Source organism: Danio aesculapii, chromosome 22 (genome assembly GCF_903798145.1).
Source record: "Danio aesculapii chromosome 22, fDanAes4.1, whole genome shotgun sequence".
Lineage (NCBI taxonomy): Eukaryota > Metazoa > Chordata > Actinopteri > Cypriniformes > Danionidae > Danio > Danio aesculapii.
Window position 1 is genome coordinate 7,645,632 of NC_079456.1, and position 25,096 is coordinate 7,670,727.

The 25,096-nt window shown below is 36.8% G+C and overlaps 1 protein-coding gene across 2 annotated transcripts; it reads right to left on the minus strand.

Moving 5' to 3' along the window:
• Positions 1-17: 17 nt before the first annotated feature.
• LOC130216167 (carcinoembryonic antigen-related cell adhesion molecule 1-like) lies at positions 18-24,372 on the minus strand. 2 transcript variants are annotated; one of them, XM_056448059.1, is made up of 5 exons: positions 24,222-24,372; positions 18,541-18,885; positions 13,538-13,870; positions 8,422-8,552; positions 18-7,849 (listed from the first exon to the last, which is right to left on the minus strand). In XM_056448059.1, the coding sequence occupies exons 1-5, from the start codon at positions 24,271-24,273 to the stop codon at positions 7,823-7,825; spliced, it is 888 nt and encodes a 295-aa protein (XP_056304034.1). In that variant the 5' UTR covers positions 24,274-24,372; the 3' UTR covers positions 18-7,822. The 2 variants fall into 2 exon arrangements, with proteins under 2 accessions (XP_056304034.1, XP_056304035.1); XM_056448060.1 differs by lacking the exons at positions 18-7,849; positions 8,422-8,552 and adding an exon at positions 9,391-9,531.
• Between the last annotated feature and the right edge of the window lie 724 nt (positions 24,373-25,096).

Consider the following 25,096-nt stretch of genomic DNA (forward strand, 5'->3'; position numbering starts at 1 on the left):
TCACACATTACTATGAGGTTTGACCTTTTTGTGAACTATCAGCACTGATGAGTTTATTATTGTGTAAAACAAGCTGTAGAGCAGAAGTCTCAAGGTTACACATGAGTAGGAATGGAAAAAAGCAACCACACGTTTTTACACAGACGCTCATTCAGAAACAGATCAAACAGAACATCACACTTTCACAAGCTCACGCAGAAGCTGTTGGTCCAGCAGAACAAACCACTAGACAATTAGGCATGTGCCGGTATCACATTTTCATGCTGCGATTAATTGATTGAGCTTTTATCACGGTATACGGTATTATCACGATATTGTAATTTTACTAGAGAAACAGGTAAAAAAAACACAAAAAACTTCAGTTTCGTCAACTTAGTAACTTTAATAAATTTTTAATTAACTAAAAGTACTTCAAACATTTAAATACAAATAAATATAAATAAAACAATACGCAATATAAAAGTAAACTTGAGCAATTATATCAAAGTGAATGTGCAAAGGGAAACAGTCAGATCAGCAATCCCTGTGCATTTTTTTGGAACCCAAAATATTTCCAAACCTCTGACTTTACCCTTTTTGAAGGGGGATAAATTGTCGGCAGCGTTTCTCTTTCCGCCATGCTTCTTCTTCATGTGAGGATTATAGTGCGGTGGCAGCGGCGGCGCGCACACGGTGCTTCTACATGCGGGCATTGTTTACATCAGAGTGCGCATCAGTTCTGCGCAGCATATACGCAGTGTTTCTTCAAGCGGTTGATGGAAAATAAGCTGAAGGGGGATAAATTGTCGGCAGCGTTCCTCCTTCCGCCATGCTTCTTCTTCGTGTGAGGATTATAGTGCGGTGGCAGCGGCGGCGTGCACACAGTGCTTCTACATGCGGGCATTGTTTACATCAGAGTGCGCATCAGTTCTGCGCAGCATATACGCAGTGTTTCTTCAAGCGGTTGATGGAAAATAAGCTAAGGCGCGCTCTAAGAATATAAATTTGGATCTATTATTTTTCACGGTATTTTGAAGTGCCCGCGATAACAATATCGTGCATATTCATTACCGTGATTTATCGCATTACCGAATACCGGCACAAGCCTATAGACAATACAGATAGAATTAGAATAACTGAGAAGAGCACTTTCAACACACTTTTTGGTCAGTATTTTGCACGTATGTTTTACACTTTTGCACTGATACTTCACCTGAGATACACTTAAAGGTGCAGTATGTGCATGTCTTCAGAAACATTTTTGTTGTGCTGGTTGAAAGTCTCTTAACATTCCAATTGTAATGATTACAGTAAATGATCTAAATGTATTTAAATGTATTTTATATTCTGGGTAAAGTATGAATAAAACATGTTCATCCAATTAAAATTTGTCAGGCCTGAAGCTACAAACACAAACCAACTTAGCAAATATGACCAACAGCAGGCAGCATCAGGGCACAGACATGCGCATCCACAGAATTAAGCCCAATCAGATGATAAATGCATGAAGAGTATCTGACTTACTGGAATCAATCAGCCGGAAAACAAAGTAAACTCCAATGTTATTTAGACCTAAATAGAGATTGTACTACAGCAGTACAGCAGTACAGGACAGTAAATTATGAACAACAATGACCAAATACAGGCTGAGTGCTCACAGTCTGACTGTAAACAGACAGAGCTGGCAACCCTGAGAGCCGCATCAGCCCAGTCAGAGGTGAAGATGGTGGAAAACTTCCTCACCCACTGCACAAACTATCAGCACAGAGAAACATTCTACCCCAAACTACAAAGCATTTACCCACAATTCACTGAGTCAGACAATGAAACACAACTGCAGTATTTACTAGGGAAAAAAACTGACTATATCCTTCTAGCGGCACTATTCCACCTAGCCTGCTTTACTGAGGCAAAGTTGGTTTTATATTCACATTGGTTCATTTTTGAACAATGACAGCCTGTGATGCGCTCCCTATATTGTTCACCATGCTACTCTGAATATTCGGTCTGAAATGGCATGCAAGTATGGCTTAGTAATACGCGTAATTCCTGCAGCCCACCGGGCAACCACCAAGTATACAGTAGCTTTAGGAAGCCCTTGAGAGAGTGAAGCCAGCAATCCTTGCATGCATGAAATATTGCACATCATGACAAGTTTTGCTACTCATCTGAATACATGCTAGATATAATAGTTTTTCGTTTAGAATTCTAAAGTACTATAAAGTTTGCTAACTGGCAAATCACATGATCTAGTACAGGCATGTCCAAGCTCGGTCCTGGAGGGCCGGTGTCCTGCAAAGTTTAGTTCCAACCCCAATCAGACACACCTGGGCTAGCTAATCAAGCACTTACTAGGCTTTCTAGAAACATCCGTGCAGGTGTGTTGAGGCAAGTTGGAGCTAAAATCTGCAGGACACCGGCTCTCCAGGACCGAGTTTGGACACCCCTGATCTAGTAGGTCTCTGTCATCTTTAAGGTGTGCGCGTTCGCGTGATATCAGGAGGCGTGGCTTTGGACGGTAGGGGAGGGATTGTGTTTCAAAGCTATTATGCTAACCAATTAGCATTTAGGCAGATCACCTACTGCACCTTTAAGGCTTTCGGAGTCTATCATTATAATACCTGGCCATTTAAGTTATGTAATTTGTTAAAACTCTGTATTACAAGGACAGTAGTTTCGTTTTCTATGGTCCACCCAGTTAGTCCAATGAAGGTGTCTACTGGTGGATGAAGGCTCACTGTGTGTTGGTCTTTCCAATGCACACTTTTGTTTTTGGCAAGACAAGACCAGTTTATTTTCAAAAAGCTCATTTCATACACAATGGTAATTCAAAGTACATTACATAAACAAGACTAAAAGAGACAAGTGTTAGAACATAAAAATAACAAAGATTAAAAATTATTAAAAACAGATTAAAATTAAAACAGATTAAAAGATGTTCATTTAAAACAATGAAAAAGAAAAAAAAAAGACATAATACTGTGGTCTGTTGGACCAAGTGGTCATTCGGTAAAGGCACAGCTAAACATATGTGTTTTAGTTTAAATGTAACCCCACTCTTGCTCCAATTTTAACGAGGTGGCTTAAAATATTAATATTATATATTAATATTTGTTTCATCTAGTCGTAAAACATTAAGAAGCTTATTGTAAAATTTAATTTAGATGAACTCATTGACTACACTATTCATTGAAGATTATATGTAATTCACAATTAAGAATTGATCAGGCTTGATTATTAGACAGAGGTAAATGGAGAAGTTAATTGAGGTAGTGTAAATATGAACTAGTTTACCCCCCCAAAATGTATTTACTCACTATTTACTCGCACTCAATTGGTTCCAAGCCTTTGAGTTTCTGTTGAACACAAAATAAGGTGTTTTGAAGAATCCATCGTAGCCAAAGCAACTCCTGTGGAAGTCAGTGGTTACAGCTTTCCACCATGTTTCAAAATATCTTCTTTTGTGTTAAATAAAAATAAGAAACTCAAAGGTTTGAAACAAATAAAATGAGATTAAATGACAATTTTCTTTTGTGTGAACTTCCCCTTTATCAACACTGAATTTTGCATGGTACAAGTCATTTTACACTTTATTATTATTTTTTTTTAAAGAGCCCATATTATGGGTTTTTGAAAATGCCCTTCCATGTAGTGTGTAACACAGCTCTAAGTGAAGTGAAATGTCCAGCTACGGCTTAAATCTGTAAGTGTACAGTGTTTAAAACTATTGATTCATCTATAAAAGAGTCGACTCATAGTGCTTCAAACGAGTCGTCTTGATAACGAGTCATTAGGTGCTTCGTGATGACGCGGCTGCGAAACACAAGTAGTTGCGCGCGCAAACCCGGGACATTCGAAACCTGCGGCCCCGCCCACTAACACAGAAAAAAAGCCCCCCACACACACACAGAGACGCACACAGACACCGGTCGAATGAAGTCACGCTGTGCAGATGGATATTATTGACAGTCTAATCAAAGATGAAACCTCAGCAATATAGCCTAGCCTTGAGCAGTTCGAGTGCTGTTGGAAACTACATGCTTACAAAGAAGACTTCTTCAGTTTGTTAAAGGAAGGATCAGTATAGACTGTCAGAACATGGATCAGTGCATCATGAATCAGTTTCTTCCCCCATTTCACCAGTGTAAGTACGTGCGATTAAAACTGTTGCCTCATTTACTCTAGCTTGCAAATTATGTATTTAGTTGTGTTTTGTTACTTGTAACCGCGTGTACTGTATCAGGGTAACTTTATATTCTCATATCGCGTGTAAAACCACGTTGAAAACACGACGCGTGCCGCTTTGTTTACGGATCGTCAGCTGTTCCTACACACATGCAACGGTCAAGTTTCAAAATGTTCAGCTCAGATTCAAGGGAGCTGTCTAAATTGGACCCAGCAAGCTGAACTGGCACTCTAGTCTAGGCGAACGATGAGTGTGTGTGCGAGCGTGTGTGTGTTGCGCAGGGCCGGTTCAGCAAGCTGAACTGCCGATCTAGGTTAAGGACGATCACACCACCTTCAACCCGAAAGTGAAAACGAAAGTGACCCGTTAGCAACGTGAGGACCGGGGGGTGTCACAGACATAACCGAGGACGCGGGTGGTGAGGGAGGTGTCGCGGAGGTGTTTGTGTGTGTGTGTGTGTGTGTGTGTGTGTGTGTGTGTGTGTGTGTGTGTGTGAAAAGAGCAGGTGAAGGGCTCCTCGCCAGTTCTTGGAGTTTTTGCTCAATAAAATAGTTTGTCGTCTGTTTTTTTAAGTCCATTGTCTGTATTTACATTCACCCACTGGCAGCCAAAATCCACACCTTACACTATGAAGCGTGTATGCACTGTGACTACTTTTATATTGTTGATTAGCTGCTGGGCATTCACTCTGTCTCGCGTTGAAGGCTGTCAGTTTCGACCAATCACAACAGGCTGTCATCGGTCCAATCAGCGCAGATTAGCTTCGCGCTGAGGACGGTTTGGGAACAAATGAATCGCTGAACGAATCATATGGGAGTCGCTGGGATAATTAGGTAAAACTAAATGCAGATTATAAGACCATCAAAGTGTTTTATGACCTTGCATGCATATTAGACTGTTGTTGGAGACCCTTAAAACCTAAATATGACCCCATTTCATGTATAATATGGGCTCTTTAAATAAAATGGTACTAAGAGTTGTTTGCCATCTTAAATTTACAAAGCTAAGCAGCTACATTTTGATACAACCTACAAATCTTTCGGAATTAAAAAAAAAAAAGTTTAACATCAGACAATAAACAGTACTATACACCAGTCAGTAAACAATACAGAATACAGGATAGATTGAGCAAAAACAAAAGATGCAGCAGCAGCAAAAGATGTGGCTTATTATCCAAGTTAATGCTGTCAACAATTTCATCTGACTGGCCACTGGCAGTTTATTTAATGCACAGACTGAGCCCTAGGTTTAATAGCTTTAGTAGGAAATTCCAGTCATTTGAGGCAGCAAAAGCAAAATGACCATTAGTAGCTTTCTCTCTGGGGTTAGTCAAGGTAATAGAGTTAGATGATGTAGTTGTGTTTGTGTTTAAGTAAAGTTGCAGGAGCTTTTGAAGACATTCAGGTAACAGACTACAAATTGTAAAACATCTGAAATGTTGTTTTGGTTATTTTATAAATCACTCAGTCCGTTGTCACAGACACAGCCATATCACCCGGCAGCCCAAGACCCGTTACTCAGTGAATCAAAGGAGGGCTGAGCCTGGTCAGTACCTGAAAGGGAGACCACATAGGAAAACTAGGTTGCTGTTGGAAGTAGAGGCCAGCAGGGGGTGCTCAACCTGTGGTCTGTGTGAGTCCTACTGCCCCAGTATAGTGAAAAGGACACTATACGTCAGTGAGCGGCGTCTTTCAGATGAGACGTTAAACTGAGGTCTGATTCTCTGTGGTCATTAAAAATCCCATGGCACTTCTTGTAAAAAGTAGGGGTGTAACCACGGTGTCCTCGCCAAATTTCCTCCATCTGCCCTTATCCATCATGACCTCCCAATCATCCCCATCCACCGAATTCGCTCTATCACTGTCTCTCCACTCCACCAATAGCTGGTGTGTGGTGAGCATTTACATTACAGAGTTTTAAGCGTCTTAAAGAGCATGTCACGCCTCCAAAAGCCACCGTGTGCTCATATGCATTTCGTCTTCATCTTCTGAGGCACAAATGATTATATGAGAATAAGGCTCACAGAAGCTTCTCCTACCGCAGAAAACTCCTTTTTGTTTTTGGATATTTGGCACCAGTTTATCAGGAAAAGGCTATTTTGTTCTCTTTTGCTCAGTGGATGGAAAGAGCGATTTATTCCCAAATGTTTTATGGGATATTCCAGGGTTGGGTGCAAGTCCAATGTCTAATTCTGGGGCAGGTCACAGGTATTAGAGTGGAGAAACTATGACGTCAATTTGTATGCAAAAAACCTGAAAGCGAGTCAGCATTTTAGCAGTTCCGATTCCCTCGTCCCCAAGTCAATGGGCTTTTTTAATGAGATTTCAGTTAAATCGCTTAAGTTTCATGGCTAACACAAACTCAAGATACTTTAACATTTTATTCTGCAACATAAAACACAGTTACATCTCTTGATTTTTTTAAATTGGTTACGCTTCTTTAAAGACGATTGCTATCAAGTTGCTAAATGGGACTACAAGTGGTGTCGGAGACATTATTCGCCATCGAGCTGATCTGGAACGCAGCCCGCTTGTGTTGGGCATTTAGATTTGTCTGCTGTTTTCATAAATAGTTTTTTATAGTTTGTAGTATTTTTCTAATTGGGATTTCATATTGTGTGTAGATAATGCCTTCATAAGTAGAGACCGTCAAGATAGATTAATTTGTTGATCCTTTATTTTAATTAAATGATATTATGAAGATATTACTTACCAGTGCAGCATGTCTCTTTCCTGCTCTCAGTAATGCAAACGTGTGAATAAATGTGTAAAAACATGTTAAAATGACAGGTAATATTTATGCAATTAATTGATTTTTTTTTTTTGGGTTCTTTTTCATCTGAACACATTTATCTCTGTCATAAATGCAATATTTACAATCTTCCTTCACATGTATAGCAGATGTGACTGTATGGGCTACTTTTCGCTGTACTTCCTGTCAGAAAAAGCATATCGAATGCTGTTCTCTATCCATGATGGAACTTGCAGACATTTGATAGCTGTCCTTCGCGCCTCATTTCTATCGTCTATTACTAGGTAAGCACATGCGCGATACACTTATTTAAATGTATTATGATAATACTATGTAGGCACGTTTGTAAAACGCAGTATGTGTTTTAAAACTTTTACAACAACTGTGAAGCAAAACGAATGTATTTCCCACAAAAAAAAAATATCTATCCAAAAGGCACGCAGGTCTATATACAGATGTGTTGTAATGAACAGTGTTTGAACACAGCTTATTATTTACAATCTTTGAAAAGCCTATGGGAAAATCCTATGGGGATTTTATCGAGGCAACCAGTTTTATGCTAGCAGCCGATTAGCCTTCAAGGTGATGTCATAGTTCCTCCACTCTATTGGACGGAAAGTATTAAATCTGGTCAAAGAGATCGGTGTTGATGAATTGTCCCATCAACAAGATGTTGAGCACAGAGAGCTGAAGTTCTGTTCAATCACCTTCTCACTCCGGCAGTGCTGATCCTCCACTGACCCTCTTCAACACCTCCTCCAAACTGAAGCTAATCAGTTTTTTTAGCACCAAGTTTCTTCACGATTCTCCAATAGCGTATCCTCTCCAGTCTCTTCTTCAGGAACAATATGTTGCTGTGTTGTTTTATTGGCAGCCTGAGTCTGATTTAAGAATCCCCCATCTCCCTCAAAGGACGCTAGTAGGGTCATCACGCTAGTAGGGTCATTCACAAAACAAAGATATGATCAGACCTGTTAAAGAGGTCTTGGATTTGTTTTTCCTGCTGTTATTTATGAAATACCTCTCTTTTTTTTTGTCCATTAACATTTTTTCAATTATATCCAAATAAAATCTGTAATCAATCTGTACAAAATCTCCTGCACTACAATATAGCCATCACTACATAAATAAACTGTCATAATAATAATATTAATAATAATAATAATAATATAAAATGTATTAATATGCATATTTTACCCCACTCTTGACTTGTTTCAAACCTGCTTGAGTTTCTGAAGAATACACAAAAGAATGTTGGAAAAAAAATCAGTCATTGCTCTTCATAGTTGGAGAAATATAGAAGTTAATTGTTAACAGGTTTGCAACAATTGACTTCCATTTTTTTTCTCCTACTAGGAAGGGCAATGGCTTGGAACTAGTCTAGGCTAAGTAAATGATGGCAGAATTTTAATCTCTGGGTAAACTATACCTTTAAATACCACTTAGAGTTTTATTTTGGTCAGAATATTACACATCTTGTTAAATGAACTGTGTGTAATACTTACATCCTGTGCTGCTGATCCAAATTTTTTTAGGCGAAGATAATAAATCACACCAGCAACAACAGCAGCAACGACAACCAGCCCAACAACTATTCCTGCTATTGCACCTCCAGACAGATGTGAAGGTGGAGGAGCTGAAAAGAAACAGTCATTATTATCAGAGAGTGAAGGATCTTCCTTTTAGTATTTAACAACAGCTTTGATTCACATTCACACTTCTCTGCTTTGGTCATCAGGGGGCAGTTTCAATAAGGAGGTTTAATCAGTAACTACTCTGAGATAGTAAACTTTTTAGTTTTGGGTTTCAGATCAGCTAAATTGAGTTCAGTCAACTCTCAGCACCAGTGATGCAGTCCTTGCTATATGCACGTATACTCCATATGCATACTTTTTTCCATGACCTCTTTGGCTATTACCACTTCTGAGGATCAATAATTGCGTATACCCTCGGTATACTCACTTGTTTTGCTGATTAGACTTCCCTAAATTGTATGTATTCACGTCCCCTTTAACTGTATACCAAATGTTTTTTTTTAACTGGCATCTTCATTTGTTACAATTGGTGCATTTTGTATAAATCGCTCCATTCTCCGCACCCCTGACCAGAGCAGCAGCTGTGAGAAAGTTTCGTGAGTTTTTCGAAGACCACGACAAGTCAACTGAGTGATGGTGTCTCGCTGAAATGCTCAGGTAAAATTATAAAACAGCATGGGCGTCGCTTTAGCCCTCCTATATTTATTTATATCTATTCAGCCCTCCTAAAAGTTTTGCGATTAGCTCATACTGTACACAACTATATTAATCGCCTCAATCCCCTTTAATTTTGATATGAAATCGCCGGCAGACTTCCGCCGCTCCGTTTTCGGCTTGTTTTATATTTAATCAGCAAACCACAGCTGTGCAGAGCGAGAGCACAAGGTGTGTGTGTTTATCGAAAAATTGTTATAATATCTGCATATACAGAAACACTTGTATCACTTGTACCCCAATGGGTCATGGAGGAGCATTCGGGTTACCCAATCTACTGTTTCCTCTGCGCTCCCCTCATCATCAGAGCTGCTTCCTTCAGCGAAAATGCAGCTTTTAATTTCGCTATGTTTATTTCAAAATTACCTATGAAAACAAAACGCATTACAGTGCATGTGGCATTAACTATAGCATACATTCATGCACAGGACTAAACACAGTGACAGAACCACTGTGAATTTCAACTGCATATCATCACGTGTTGTATCTTATTATTTATTTTTCCTATTATGACTTATATTATGATAGTGAAATATGTAAAATAGCCTGTACATTTTTATGTTCATATTTATGCCATTTTGAATTTATAAAGTGGCCGTTTTATTTATTTAATATATGGAAAAAATTTATTGAATATATAAAATGATTTGTGCTACAGTAAACGGGTATGTTGAGCATATTTGGCTCATTCAGAACTTAAATGGCTTTGCCTGTCTATGAAATACAGTGGAATACTGCTAGTTTGGTATACAACCCTACCATATTAGTCAAAGATTTTTAAATGTATTATTTTAAATTCTTTCTTACACGCGTAACAATATGCAATTTAAAAGGGAAACTAGTATACAATAGCGACAACAGAAAACAGACTCCTAATAGCTTGGTTTAAAACAAGCATGCACAAACGTGACAATCAAACATAATAGCTGACTGATGTTTAAACCTATTAAATGTAAAGTGATAAGCCAGTAAAGAAAGTAAGTTTCAATATTAAAATGATTAAATAAACTACATACTGTAGCTTATTTGACTTTTTGAAGAAGTGTGTTTTGCCTTTGTTTTCCTGATTTTAATTGATTTTAAATGTACAGTTTATGTTAACAACATACAGTACTTGATATAGCTCTCTTGATTTTTCGTACAGTATTTACATTTTTACAAGTCCCTTTAGAGTTAAACAGTTGGGTTTTACCACAGCGTAATATATTCAGCCAATCTCTGGGTCTGGTGGGGGCACTATTAGCTAAACATAAATTACTGAATAGGATTAGATTATTAGCATCTCCCTTTAAAACAAACAAATTTGTTTTTTGTTTTTTTTTCTTCTTTTTAAATGGATAGTTTTCCCCCAAAATTCAAATTTATATCATTTACTCAACCCTAACTTGTTTCAAACCGGTTTGTCTTTTTTCCCCTCTGTTGAACACAAAAGAAGATATTTTGAAGAAAGCTGGAAACCTGTAACCATTGACAAAGTATTTGTTTTTCCTTTCGTGGAAATTAATAGTTACAGGTAACTGAAGTTAAATTAATTGTGTGTGTGTGTGTGTGTGTGCGTGCGTGCGTGCGTGCGTGTGTGTGTGTGTGTGTGTATATATATATATATGCATGCATGTATGTATGTATGTATGTATGTATGTATATGTATATGTGTATATATATATATATATATGTGTATATATATATATATATATATATATATATATATATATATATATATATATATATATATATATATATATATATATATATATATATATATATATATAGCTAATGAATCAAAGAAACATTGACTTTTGTCGTTTATTTGCCTACTTTCATTTAAAATTTCTGTTGGGTGAAATAGTACACCTTTTTTTTTTTTTTCATATCATAACTGTAAAAAGATATGATCAATGGAGCTCCAATATTGCGATTCACCATAGCAATGGTAAAAAAAATGTGTAGATTTGAAATATAAAAAAGTTAAATTATTATTAAGTTAGATTATTGAACTAATAAGCTATTCGTTTTCATGGTATCCCATAGACAAAAAAATAAATTAAATTAAAAAAGGACTTTTTCTACATGCAGCATTAGCAAACATTCTTAACAATAGATCCTATTTAAAGAAAGTGCTTATATGGTTAGATACAATAGTTCTGACTCAAGATATATTTTATAACATTGTATAAGTAGCTATTCTTTGCAATAAGTGTACATAATAACAATAAGATGCTATTTATACTTGTACAGGTAGTTACTTTTTGTATCTCAGTATTATAACATGATGCAATAAAAGCAGATTTGTAAATGATTATGTTTAGGGGTGTCAAAATTTATGGTTTCTTCAATGCACCGTGATGAAGATGTGGACATTTTGGTATCGGTTCAGCAATAGATCATAACTGGTTATTACATACTGATGTCATTTATATGATGTCATTAAGCACATATTAAAACTGTAAAGCGCCATCTCTCTTTCACTTTAGACCTTTGACCTGCTGGAGTGTTTGTGATGTGAATGTTTTCTCCACCATGTCAATCATGGATCAGTTGTGATAATTGCAGATTTTCTTTAGTGTGCACATCACTGCTCTGTGAACAGTAAGGTTGTAACGGACTCGTGATCACAACCCACGATTCGGAACACACGTGACCTGCAGATTAATACTTTTTTTTTTAAATGGTAGATTAATCCTAAATTTGTAAAAATCACAGAGATCTTATCTCGCAATATTCAATCACATATATGAAAGCATTTAGGCATTCCTGTAACATATAATGACTGAAGAAGTTATGGTAAGTTATTCGGGATGTGGTGGTGGGTTTCTAAGGTTATTAAAGGTGTTTTCTGTCACTACTTGTTTAGCCTGCATAAATGCATTCAGTGTAAGCTGCACGATTAATCAATAAAAGATCAGTTTCTCAACACCCACACAACATCAATTATAAATTACACTGATTTACATGTTTATTAATACTTCGAATCGCTGTACTCAAATCTGTGTTATGCATTTAACGATGCTCAAAAATTAAAGTTGTAGGCAACAATTACATTTAATCAAAAGGGGGAGACAACCAGCCATCAAAAATATGCCACTGAATAATTCTTCAAAAATTATCATCTAGCAATGAAAAAGTTTTATGAGTGAATAACACAATCATTTATTAAAAATGAGACTAGGAATAAATATGGGTTGTTAGATTTCTACATTTAGTGTTATCAGCAACAGTAAATGTTCTACAGTACTGAATATTTTACAATTTATTTTCATTCAGCTGATTATTTCTTCATTTTATTTTTTAATAAAATTACAGGTTCTTAATTCTGTTTGTTAAAACCAAGTTTCTTTCAGTACTGTTTTTGTAATAAATAGAAAGCAAATTTGTCTCCTCTTTTTGGCTGATCTGAAAAAATGGTCCGATCCATGACTAAAAAAACCATAATGTGATCCGAACTATGAGATTTGTGATCCGTTACACCACTAGTGAACATCGCTGATCGCTAGAGCCAATCACAGCCATTTCTGTTGAGCGTGAGAACAATGGCCAATCTAAGGTGTTAAGGAAGTCACACGACGCTCAAAAAGCAAGCGGATTATTATTTACTTTTTCTGTATTTGCTCTAAATGCTCCTGTTGTACCTGTGGTTGAGTTTTGTTTGATGCATTAAAAAAGCATGTTTTCTTTCAGCAGGTAAAATGAAAAGTACAGTTTATGACACGATCATTTTAACCGATCAGAACTGTGAGGCAGTGTAGGTTCACACCTCTAATTATATTTATTTCAATTATACTTTTATCTTTATAAAACACTTATTAGGTGCTTTTTTGACATTCAACATTTATTAATATATATATTAATATATATTTAACATTAAAATAAAAATATATTGTAATGTGATATTAGCTGGGAAGTGTAAGAAAAGCAAGCTCTGCAAAAAACAAACTCATTCAATCACATTATTAGTTACTTCATGCTTAATGGAAAATTTAATCCACATCAGAGTTGGAACAAAATTCTAATTTATTACAAAGTTCAAATAGTTTAAGTAAACTAAAAAGAATGAAAGTAAACCTTCTGAGATAAGCAGAAGAGGTGCACCCCTAAAAAAAGCAGAGGTTGAGAACAAAGATGTTTGCAGACTGGGCAGGAAACATCAAATGTCTCCTTTTGTACATTAGGGTGTCTAAAGTACACACGTGAGGCATGTGTCCAAAGTACAGCATATTGTAAAATAGCTTAAAATAAAGTTACTTATTCTAAAAAAAATTAAATACAAAAGTAGAGAACAGTTTTAGCACAGCAGTTTTCAGACATCTTTCTTGTAATATAGTATAATGAACTGTTTTAATTTAAAGATATTTAGGGAAAAGAATTAAATACTCACAAATGACAGTAAGACCGAACCTCTTCTCTCTGGTGATGCTAAAGCGTCCGTCACTCCTAATGAAAATCTCTGATGTATAATTTCCAGAGTCTGTGTTTCTGATGTTTGTGATGGTGAGGGATCCAGTGTCATTGTCCAGTTTCAGTCTCTCTGTGAATCTCTCTTTACACTGAACATCAGTGCAGATCTGACTCTGATTTCCAGTGATCTCAGCAATGAGAATATTATTATAAAAAAAACTCATCACAACATTTTGGTCACTTCTCACGCCAGGATTAAAAGTGACGAATTCTCCTGGGTTTTTTACTTGATTACGGTGAGCATCAGGATTATCTATTTATATAAAAAAAAAAAAAAAAAACAACAACAACAGATAATCTTTAGTAAAATGAAAAATATGAATATATGTATGTATGAATGAATGTATGTGTATGTGAATATAAAGTGGTGTGTAAAAAGTGTTTCCCCCATATTGATTTTTTTGCACGTCACAATTTAATCTTTCAAATCAAATACATTTTAAAAATTAGTCAAAGATAACAAGTAAACACTTTTAAAAGATGTTTTTTATAATTAAGGGAGAACAAAATGTTTGCCCTTCCTGTTTTCTTGTTTTCTTAATAATGTCTTGTTAAGAAATTGCTTAAAACCTGCCTGACAAAGTGAAGTAGACCAAAAGATCCTCAAAAGCTAGACATCATGAAATTCAAAAACGCATGAGAAAGACAATTATTTACCAGTCTGGAAAAGATTATAAAGAAATTTCTAAAGCTTTGGGACTGCAACAATCTACAGTGAAAGCCATTATCTACAGATATCAAAAACATGGACTGGTGGCTGGCCAACCAAAATTACTCCAAGGGTACTGCGACAAATCATCCAAGAGGTTACAAAGTGAAGTTTATTTATAAACTAATTTCGAGAGGATCACATGCTTATGATTGCTAGTGGCTGGACCCGCATTATCTAATTCTCAATGCACCAATCAGACGACTCCTAAGCAACTACAAAAACCCTGGGTTATGCATCACCGCTATCTTCGTTTTGAAGAATCCCCCTTCCACCCCTCCTCCTTCCTAGATAGGTGACACGATGGCCCAGTGCTTAGCACTGTTGCTTCACAGCAAAAACGTCTCTGGTTCCAGGCTTTACCAAACCAGCCGACGTTTCTGTGCGGAGTTTGCCCGTTCTCCCCGTGCTAATGTGGGTTTCCCCCGGGTTTCCCGGTTTCCTCCCATCGATCAAAAACATGCTACCTAAGTTTATTGACTATACCAAATCAACACCATAGACTTGCCCCTAACTAGTACTTATCTCTTTAAGAGCAACTACTACCTGCTTTTCAGCTACCATGACAGGGAAGTTCTCGAGCTCTACCTAAGCTCAAACTCCCCTCTCGCCTTGCAAACGGGAGGGAGCCCCAGGCCCCGTTTACACGAATGCGTTTTTGTTTTAAAACGCATAAGTTTTGCTACGGTTACGCCATCCGTCTACACTACGCCGCAGGTTTCGAGCCCCGAAAACGGAGCGTTTTGAAAATGCTGGAGAGGTCGTTTTCATTCTAAAACGCTGCTGCTCCGTCTCAGTGTGGATGGGGGAAAGCGGAGACATCTGGAAAAGAAGGCGGGGCTGCAGACATTCGCCTATTTGATTGGGGCTTTTCCTCAATATTAAGTAGCCTACACACAGTTCTGTCTTACATCCTCTCCTTGTAAGTTCAGACTTCGCACGTTTGATATGGGGCCCCAGGCTCAAAGACCTTATGAGCTCAGGGCTCTCTCCTGGGACAGCATGACAAAGTAGCTTATAATCAATCATCAGCTAAGTGTGAACTCTTGAAAGAACCCACAACAACAGCCAAAGAACAGCAGGCCCCAGTTAAAGTGAGTGGTCATGATTCCATCATAAGACAAAGACTGGCCAAAAATGGTTTGCATGGCAGAGTTCAAGATGAAATCCACCGCTCCAAATCAATCTCAGTTTTCCCAGAAAATTTCTCGATATTCCCCAAGACTGTTGGGAAAACACAGTGTTGACTGACGAGCCAAAAGTTGAACTGTTTGGAAGGTGTGTGTTCCATTATGTGAGGGGTAAAAGTAACACTGCATTTTAGAAAAAAAAAAACCCATTACACTAAGAGTAAAATATGGTGGTAGTGTGATGGTCTGGGGCTGTTTTACTACTTGAGGACCTGTAGGCTTGCTTTGATAAATGGAACATGAATTCTGCTGTGTAGCAACATATCCTTAAGGAGAATGTCTGGCCATCTGTGCTCTTAAGCTAAAGCAAACTTGGGTTCTGCAGCTAGACGGCGATCTCAAGCACAGCCTACTTCTGAATGGCTGAAGAATAAAGCCGTCAATGGCCTAGTCAGGGGCGTAGCAACCAGGGGGACGGGGGGATATGTCCCCCTCACTTTTAGAGACAAACCATTTAGAAACAAGTGATTAAGAATGTAAACTTTTGGATTTCGTACAGCTGTCCCCACCACTTTTAAAATGTCCACTACGCCCCTGGGCCTGGTCAAATTCCATAGCTGAATCCAACTGAGATGGTGGGTCATGACCTTAAAAAGTTGATTCATGATGGAAACAACATTCAATGTGGCTGAATTACAACAATACTGCAAAGCCAAGCAGGCCAAAATTCCTCTACAGTGCTGTACAGCCTCTACAGACTTATTGCCTGCAAGTTATTGAAAACACTTGATTGCAGTTGTTGCTGCGAAGGTGGCTCAACTAGTTGTTAGGTTTAGGGGCAAACAGTTTCCCATACAAGGCTAATACACTAGTTTTTGAATTTTGTTATCCCTTAATAATAAAAACCTTTATTTCAAAACTACATGATGGGTTTACTTGTCAATTTTGTCTAACATTTAAATCTGATTTTAAAGTTTTAACTTATGTATTAAAAGCTCTAGATGTACTTGCTTCGGCCTATATATCTGAATTTTGAAGTTTGTATTCTCCCCCAAGAACCCTTAGGTCTAGGGCTGCAACAACGAATCAATAAAATTTATAAAAATCGATTAGTAAAAGCGTTGGCAACGTATTTCATAATCGATTCATTGTGTCGCGCGACACAGGGTCGTTTGATTATTAAAAACACTTTAGTTCATCGCGGAGCGGAGTGAACACCGTCTCTCTTGCGCAGTGATACAGAGTTCGGCGCCTGAGGAAGAAGAGCAGGGTCCAACTTTTGTTCCGTTATGAAGTGAGGACCGTAAAGTCCCTAGTGCTGATGTTTTACTCGCTATCCAGCTTGACAAGCGTGACAATTTAGCAGGGGCGTAGCAACCGGGGGGGGACACGTGCCCCTCACTTTTTGGAAACAGGTTACTCTGTCCCCCGACTGACCCACACGTTTTTTTTGACCTAGCGGCCACAAGTGTTCTCTGATTTACTTGATTTGAGTGAACAATCACTCAGCCAATCACAGCGCGAATCTCTTCAGCGTCTGCCACGTGCTTCATTCATTCACATTGCAGTCAAAGACAGGGATGACGCGGAAGGGAGCAACAGCTACAACTGGGTAAATCACGGTAAATCACTAACGTTACAGAATCCTACTTTTGTTCCGTTTCGAAGTGAGAACCGTAAAGTCCCTGGTGCTGGTGTCTTGTCTGTCGCTGAACCAGAGAAAGACAGCGGGGTTAAGTTGGTTTTGTTTTCGGTATTCCTGACACATTCAGTGACAGACGGCATTAACTAAAAAACCCTCTCACCCTAAAAAGATCTAAACTGTATTCCCTACAAAAAGACAAAGCTGGTTATGTTTCACAGCTGTCTTTCTTTTTTCGCTCGATATTATGAGCACTGCTTGAGCAGTCGCAATATGCGTTTAGCCAGACAGAGCTCGCGCTGAGCTAAGCTCTCAGTAAGGGACCGTCGAAAAGTGCTTCTTTTTTTCCCGAAAACAAGACCAACTTAACTCTGCTGAGAAAGACGTGTTATATTATCACAATTATGCAGCGTTTTAACCGCCTAATGCTTAATTTATGTTTTAGACATGTAAATACACACGCGTACTAGTAAAACAAGAACTTTAGAGTTTGTAAAACACACAAGGAAGTCTAACAATCCATTCAAATATAATTTGCTGATGTGTTTTCACATCAGATACACATTACCCATAGTGAAAGTAACTATAAAGTTGAATCTATTCTTCTCGAAGTTCACCAGCCACTTGCTTGCATGTATTTGGGAATAACTGGTGAATAATTATTATTATTATTATTATTATTATAACAGCTCAGGGATGAGCTTTTTTGAATAAGCGGTTGAAAATTAATGTTTTTTTATTTGAATCTTTTTGGCTCGAGACTTCCAGTCTCATTCACTTTCATTTACTTTTAGATGTTAAAAACAGCTCATTTTGCTGCTTGATGTTGCAAACTGATATTTTTATAAAATATATTATTCTACTTTGTCTGTTTAGCTCTACAAACAATCGTTTGCATGACAAGTAGTTTGACCATTTTCTGCCATTTATTATTCCTCATCATTTCTCCCATAGGCAGCTGAATCAGAAGTTCTAAAACAAATAGCAAAAATGAGCGCACTTCCGCATTGAGGAATAAGGTTAATATCAATAAAGTTGACTTTGTTGGATGATCTGAAACATTACAATGTGACAAACATGCACAAAAATAAGAAAGGAGAAATTAGTAAACACTTTTTTTACACCACTGTAAGTGTATATGAATATACAGGCACACACAAAAGCATGAGATGACATGATTAGACATGATTTAAAAATTGTAAAACTTAACAGCTGGTTAACAAAAATGATTTTGTATTAGATCAAAATGAATGTTTGATGTAAACTGACAAAAGTGCACGTGCTTATGAATCAAAACACATTTTTGATAATAAAGATTCTAAAGTTTTCTGAAAAGAATCAAATTATTATTAATAAATGAAGTGATTTCATTGATGTAACTGTAAATTAAGAGTGCAGATAAAGAAAATCAAAGGATCTTTAAACATTCATGAATAACTCACCATGGACAGTAACATTAAAGCTCCTTCCCCCATTGCCTTTGCCATTGCCATTGCCATTGACCACTGGATGATATTCTCCAGAGTGTGTGTATCTGATGTTCATGATGGTCAGAGCTCCAGTCTGATTGTCCAGCTTCAGTCTGTCTCTGAATCTCTCAGTGCCTTCATTACACTGAACATCTGTACAGATAAAACTGAGATCTGCATCGCGTTGAGCGATGCGGAGGTTATTAAAATACCATTTAATGTCTGCAGGCTGTTGATTTTTAACATCAGTGTGTAGAGTGACTGAATCTTCTTCCATCACTGACACCAAGACAGCATCTGCATAAACACCCGTCACACCTGAAGAAGATGCAGTAAACATAAGCCAAAGAAAATTATACAATAAAAATATACAATAAATCAGAGATTGAAGGCAGTTGAACAGTTTAATAATGTTACAGGCAAACAAACAACAGAAGAACATCACTGATTAACACATTCACTCTTAAGACAAATATAGGCAAGACTCATAGATGATCTTTACCATCAAAACAGTACATTCTGTGTCATAATTTTGGGATTTTATTTTCATTACTCCCAATGTTTCTTAGCTTCTGACCAATATGTAACAATTCTTCTGATTGGATAGACATATCATGAAAAAAAAGCACTAGATGCACTCCGAAATGCATTCGAGACTGATATAAATCTGATTGTTAAAAAAAACGGAGGTGTGGCCTAGCATGAGGGGGGTGGGGGGGTGCAATAATTAAGGTTGTTAATTTCCATGAAGGAAAACTGGTGTTCAGATTTATTAACAGAATAAGTAGTTTGTTCCATTTATTTTAATGGTCAATAAAAATACTATAATCCAATACATCTTATACACGCAACATGCTTCACTTAATAATTCATACATTAACAGTACACTATACTCAAGGTGGTCATTTGATTTGATTTTTTAATGATTTTTCTAATATGACTCTTCGGTAAAAAGTCAGTATTTTCCATGATTTTGGAATGTTATCATTTATATGTGATTGAAGTAGGGAAAATAAACATTCGTACAAATTTTTTTTTCATTAATTTAGCAACATTCCACATGAAAAAGGGGAAAATATTTACAAAAAAACACAAATAAACCAATAAAACAGTCATAATTACACAGTAAACACCAAAATAGTAAGTTGTGAATATGAAAAGGAATGTGAATAGTCATGACAGCCGGGTAATGACTTTAATACTATTAATTTAAACTCGCAAATAAAACACGATTACAGCAAAACAAAGGAATAATAGCATAGCCTACATGCAAATTCATGATTATTATATACCCAAATATGAACAAAAGTGACGATTTTTGATTATCCTTCATTTGAATTCATTTACGCGAATAAAAGTGAAATAAGATTATAAAACTGCAGCGCATTAAACACACGCGTCTTTAAACTACCGCAAAACACAGAGTAGACGCGCACTACAATTTAAAGCACAGATAGCGTGACCGTCTCTCTCGGAACCGCAGATGGCGTGATCGCAGTGTAATGAACTGTGTTTTTACACAGAGCTTATTATTTGCAATCTTCAAAAAGCCTATGGGAAAATCCTATAGCGATTTTATCGAGGGAACCAGTTTTATAGCAACCGATTAGCCTTCAGAGTACCTCTGTTGTGCCGAAATGTGTGACCCGTCGAAAACTGTGACCAGAGGGCGCTGTTCAGTAAAAATTTCACTCGGGAACGTGCTTGTTGCTCATGCACGCGACCGTGAACGCGCAGACACTGAAATCAAGCGATCAGCGTCGCGCGGTGCTGTAAAAGGATGTTTTAAATCCTGGGATTCAGAAAACAGGTTCATAGAAGAACTTTAAAGTAGTCCTGATATGATGACCATCCAAATTCTTGTAAAGAAGAAATAAATAAAAAAATTCTGACGCTGTTGTTGTTTCCTGATAGACTCGTAGTTTGTAGGTTTCGTTATGAAATAGTTTATGCATTTCAGATTCAAACTACTGACATATGACACTGTAGACCGGCTTCACGGAATCTGAGGTAACATTCATAGCCATCTAAATATTCTACTGCATATGCCAGATTACTTTGTAATAAAGTAATGCAATCTTCTTTCTATTTGTATAACATTTTTACCAGATATTAGATTAATATATATTTTATAAACTGTGTCTGGAATCTGAAATTCAGCTGTTGAAATGCCATTTGTTTGATTATGTTTAATAAAATAACTCATGTCATATCTTATGCATCTAAAGCATATTGACCAGATATTTATTTACAAATGCTGTCGTCACTGAATCTGAAATTAACTGAAAATAATGTTTAATAAAATGACTCATGACGCTCCTCCATATGATCTGATTTTCTGAAATCTTTAGAAAGGTCATTGACTCTGACAGATAAAAATATATGCCTACAGAATTCCTATTTCTCTTTGTCTTGGTGCAGTCCTTTTTGATGTCTTTGAGAAACAACAGGGTCAAAATCATTGGTTTGGAATAATGACAGAGTTTTCATTTTGGGGTGAACTATCTGATTTTACTCATCGAATTCAATGACCTAAAAATCAGATCAACTGTAGCTAAGAATAAGTGAGAATGGTCAATATTGCTTTATAAAAGAGGAAGATGATGGACTGACGCATAACCTTTATCCCTTTATTAAATATTATAATCAGTCAGCATATGGGGTAGCCTAACATATTTCAATGAATTTTATGTGTCATTTTTAGTGAACATCAATCTATATACAAGTAAAGCATCTCAATAAATCAGAATGTCATCAAAAAGTTGATTAATTTTACTATTTCAATATAATTCATATATTAAAAAATACTTGAAATATATCAATCGGTGTGTAATAAATCTTTTTTATAGAAGGTTTATGGAAGAACTTTAATGGAGTCGTGATATTTTGTTGTTGTCGTCTCCTGGTAGTCTGGTAAAACTAAAGATTTATTAATGAGTTTGAGTTGAAAAAATCGTATAGTTTGTTTTTTGCAAATGCTAAATACTGAGTTCAAATTACATGTGACACAAGTAAGATTCATAGCCATAGAAGTGTGTTATCCCTGTATAACCTTAATTATAATGTTTAATAAATCGACTCATTTTGTGTCAGACCACTCGTCCTGTTTTATAAAACATTGATGACCAGATATCTTTATACAGGTGGATGTCAATAAATTAGAATGTCATCAAAAAGGTGATTAATTTGACTAATTAAATTCAAAATGTGAAACACGTATATTATATAGATTTATTACACACCGATTGATATATTTCAAATGTTTTTTAATATATGAATTATATTGAAATAGTAAAATTAATCAACTTTTTGATGACATTCTGATTTATTGAGATGCTTTACTTGTATATAGATTGATGTTCACTGAAAATGACCCATAAAATTTATTGAAATATGTTAGGTTACCCCATATGCTGACTGATTATAATATTTGATAAAGGTTATGCGTCAGTCCATCATCTTCCTCTTTTATAAAGCAATATTGACCATTCTCACTTATTCTTAGCTACAGTTGATCTGATTTTTAGGTCATTGAATTCGATGAGTAAAATCAGATAGTTCACCCCAAAATGAAAACTCTGTCATTATTCCAAACCAATGATTTTGACCCTGTTGTTTCTCAAAGACATCAAAAAGGACTGCACCAAGACAAAGAGAAATAGGAATTCTGTAGGCATATATTTTACCTGTCAGAGTCAATGACCTTTCTAAAGATTTCAGAAAATCAGATCATATGGAGGAGCGTCATGAGTCATTTTATTAAACATTATTTTCAGTTAATTTCAGATTCAGTGACGACAGCATTTGTAAATCAATATCTGGTCAATATGCTTTAGATGCATAAGATATGACATGAGTTATTTTATTAAACATAATCAAACAAATGACATTTCAACAGCTGAATTTCAGATTCCAGACACAGTTTATAAAATATATATTAATCTAATATCTGGTAAAAATGTTATACAAATAGAAAGAAGATTGCATTACTTTATTACAAAGTAATCTGGCATATGCAGTAGAATATTTAGATGGCTATGAATGTTACCTCAGATTCCGTGAAGCTGATCTACAGTGTCATATGTCAGTAGTTTGAATCTGGAATGCATAAACTATTTCATAACGAAACCTACAAACTACGAGTCTATCAGGAAACAACAACAGCGACAGAATTTTTTTTAAATTTTATTTCTTCTTTACAAGAATTTGAATGGTCAACATATCAGGACTACTTTAAAGTTCTTCTATGAACCTGTTTTCTGAATCCCAGGATTTAAAACATCCTTTTACAGCACCGCGCGACGCTGATCGCTTGATTTCAGTGTCTGCGCGTTCACGGTCGCGTGCATAAGCGATACGCACGTTCCCGAGTGAAATTTTTACTGAACAGTTTTCGACGGGTCACAGATTTCGGCACAACACCTCCACTCTATAGGCTTAGTGGTGGGCAAAGCGAGGCTTCGTGAAACACTGAAACAGTTGAAGCAAATGTATCGAAGCTTCGAAACGTTTCGAAACCCCACTCTACAGTGACGCCTAGTGGTCATTTTTTTATGTCTTGCACTGGAACAGTTTCAACAAAGAACAGTTGAGCAGATTGAGGTATTACATCCCACTTTGTAAACTGGAATCCACAAGTGATATAGTGGAGTGGTTAGAGTTCCTGACTTCCATGTGGGGATTGTTTGTTCCAATCCTGGCTGATGTAGCTGTTTTGAGATGCTTTAATATCAGTTTGAGATTCTTTGTTCGTGCATCGGTCTGTTTCAACATTGGTCTGACATCCGAATAAACACTTTGTGAATAAATATGGCTTGTTTCGGTCATAAAACAGGGTTGTTGCTAGATCAGATACAGTTGTGGACAGAAGTTAACAAGAATTATTTATATTATTCATTAAATTTCCCATTTATTGTATTTTATTAACGTCTACCACAACTCTAAACCCAACCATCACAGTACTGTAAAATATTCCTTATTGTTTTACAGTTACAAAAATGATGCTAAATTGATGGCGTATCAGCAGCTGTATCCTATCTAGACTACACCATAAACAGTAACATGATTAAAATACATAGAATCTCGATTTTGGAGTAAATTTGTACAAGTCGGGATTCGAACCCAAAAGTCAAATGAAGTCTGTAACAATATGCACACGCACAGTCCATTTGGCCATACGTGACAAATGCTTATGTGTGACCCTGTCAGTCAAATGCAGATTCTCCAAGTCTCGAAACGCTTCTGAACTGATCGACGCTTTGAATCGTTTTAGTCACGTGACCAGGTGTTTTGAAACACTTTAGTCACGTGACATGGGTGTTTCGGATCATGCTGCGGTACAGTGTTTCGAAACACTTGCGCTTCGGAATCTAGACACTGTCGAAACGCCAGTTTCACGTCAGCCATCCCTTTATAGGCTACGTTTTATCTTACGCACTGCTGGTGCAACCGCGCCCCAGGACACTGCTTGTATGTCTGCCGCGCCACAGAGCGTTGCATACATATTAAATTACATATGAATTTGCGCGACAGGTGTCCGTTACTTCCAACTGTCATTTTCGCGTGACATCCGTTGTGCGACCCGGGTATAAATGGTAAAATTGGGTTTAAAATCACGAGCGACGTCCCTGAGGAAACTAATTAAAAAGTCTTACCAAGGACGAGTAGAATCAAGATCCATGACAGCAAATTAAAGACATTTGTCATTTTAATGACTCTTCTACACGGTTTGCATATTCTGATTAATAAGAAGCAGTTCTTCCACTAAACTGAAAACGGACATTAAGAAAAGTAAGCTGTTTTTCTCTTCAGCTTCCTCTTCTTCTTCTTCTTCTTCCTCTTCCTCTTCTTCTTCTTGTTTTAGGGCGGATCGCAGACTAATAAGTGCATTACCGCCACCTATCTTTCAAATGGACCATTGACATTAGAAAGAGCTTTAGAATCAGAATCAGAAAGAGCTTTATTGCCAGGTATGTTCACACATACGAGGAATTTGTTTTCGTGACAGAGCTTCTACAGTGCAACAGGATAACAGAGACAGGACAAAAAACAGATAATAAATATATATATTAAAAAAAATAGAAGTAGTGAGTGCAAATATACAGATTGACAAGTGTATGTACGTGTTACACATTACACACACTAAATTCTTGACTGACCTACCTAGTCCCTGTGCCTGTGAGTACATTTTCATTTTTGGGTGAACCATCTCTATTTTGTCCACCTACTTATTTCCCCACACTGCAACAAGAGCAGGAACCCATAAAAATACAGCTAATTCTTAGTTGGGATTCTCTAAACAAACGTTTCAGTCCTTTGACTAAAGTCATGTGAAAAAAGGTAGGACACATCCTGTGAAATTCTTTTTTCCATGCGCAGACAACACCAAAACTCCTCCAGAATGATCTTACATAGATAATGAAGTCATTAAGTGGATATAAAGGCGGCGTCTGAATCCTCAAATTGTCACCTATTGCTAAATTCCTTTAATAAATATGATGACATGATGTCTTTCATCTGAGGTTTTATT

What these genes read in the sequence shown, in the direction of transcription:
- LOC130216167 (XM_056448059.1), bottom strand. Translation starts at nt 24,273, where the DNA reads ATGACAAATGTCTTTAATTTGCTGTCATGGATCTTGATTCTACTCGTC. An exon ending in CTTTAATGTTACTGTCCATG is followed by an intron (nt 13,871 to 18,540) that starts GTGAGTTATTCA and finishes TTATATAAATAG; the next exon opens with ATAATCCTGATGCTCACCGT. An exon ending in TTGGATCAGCAGCACAGGAT is followed by an intron (nt 7,850 to 8,421) that starts GTAAGTATTACA and finishes TGACCCTACTAG; the next exon opens with CGTGATGACCCTACTAGCGT.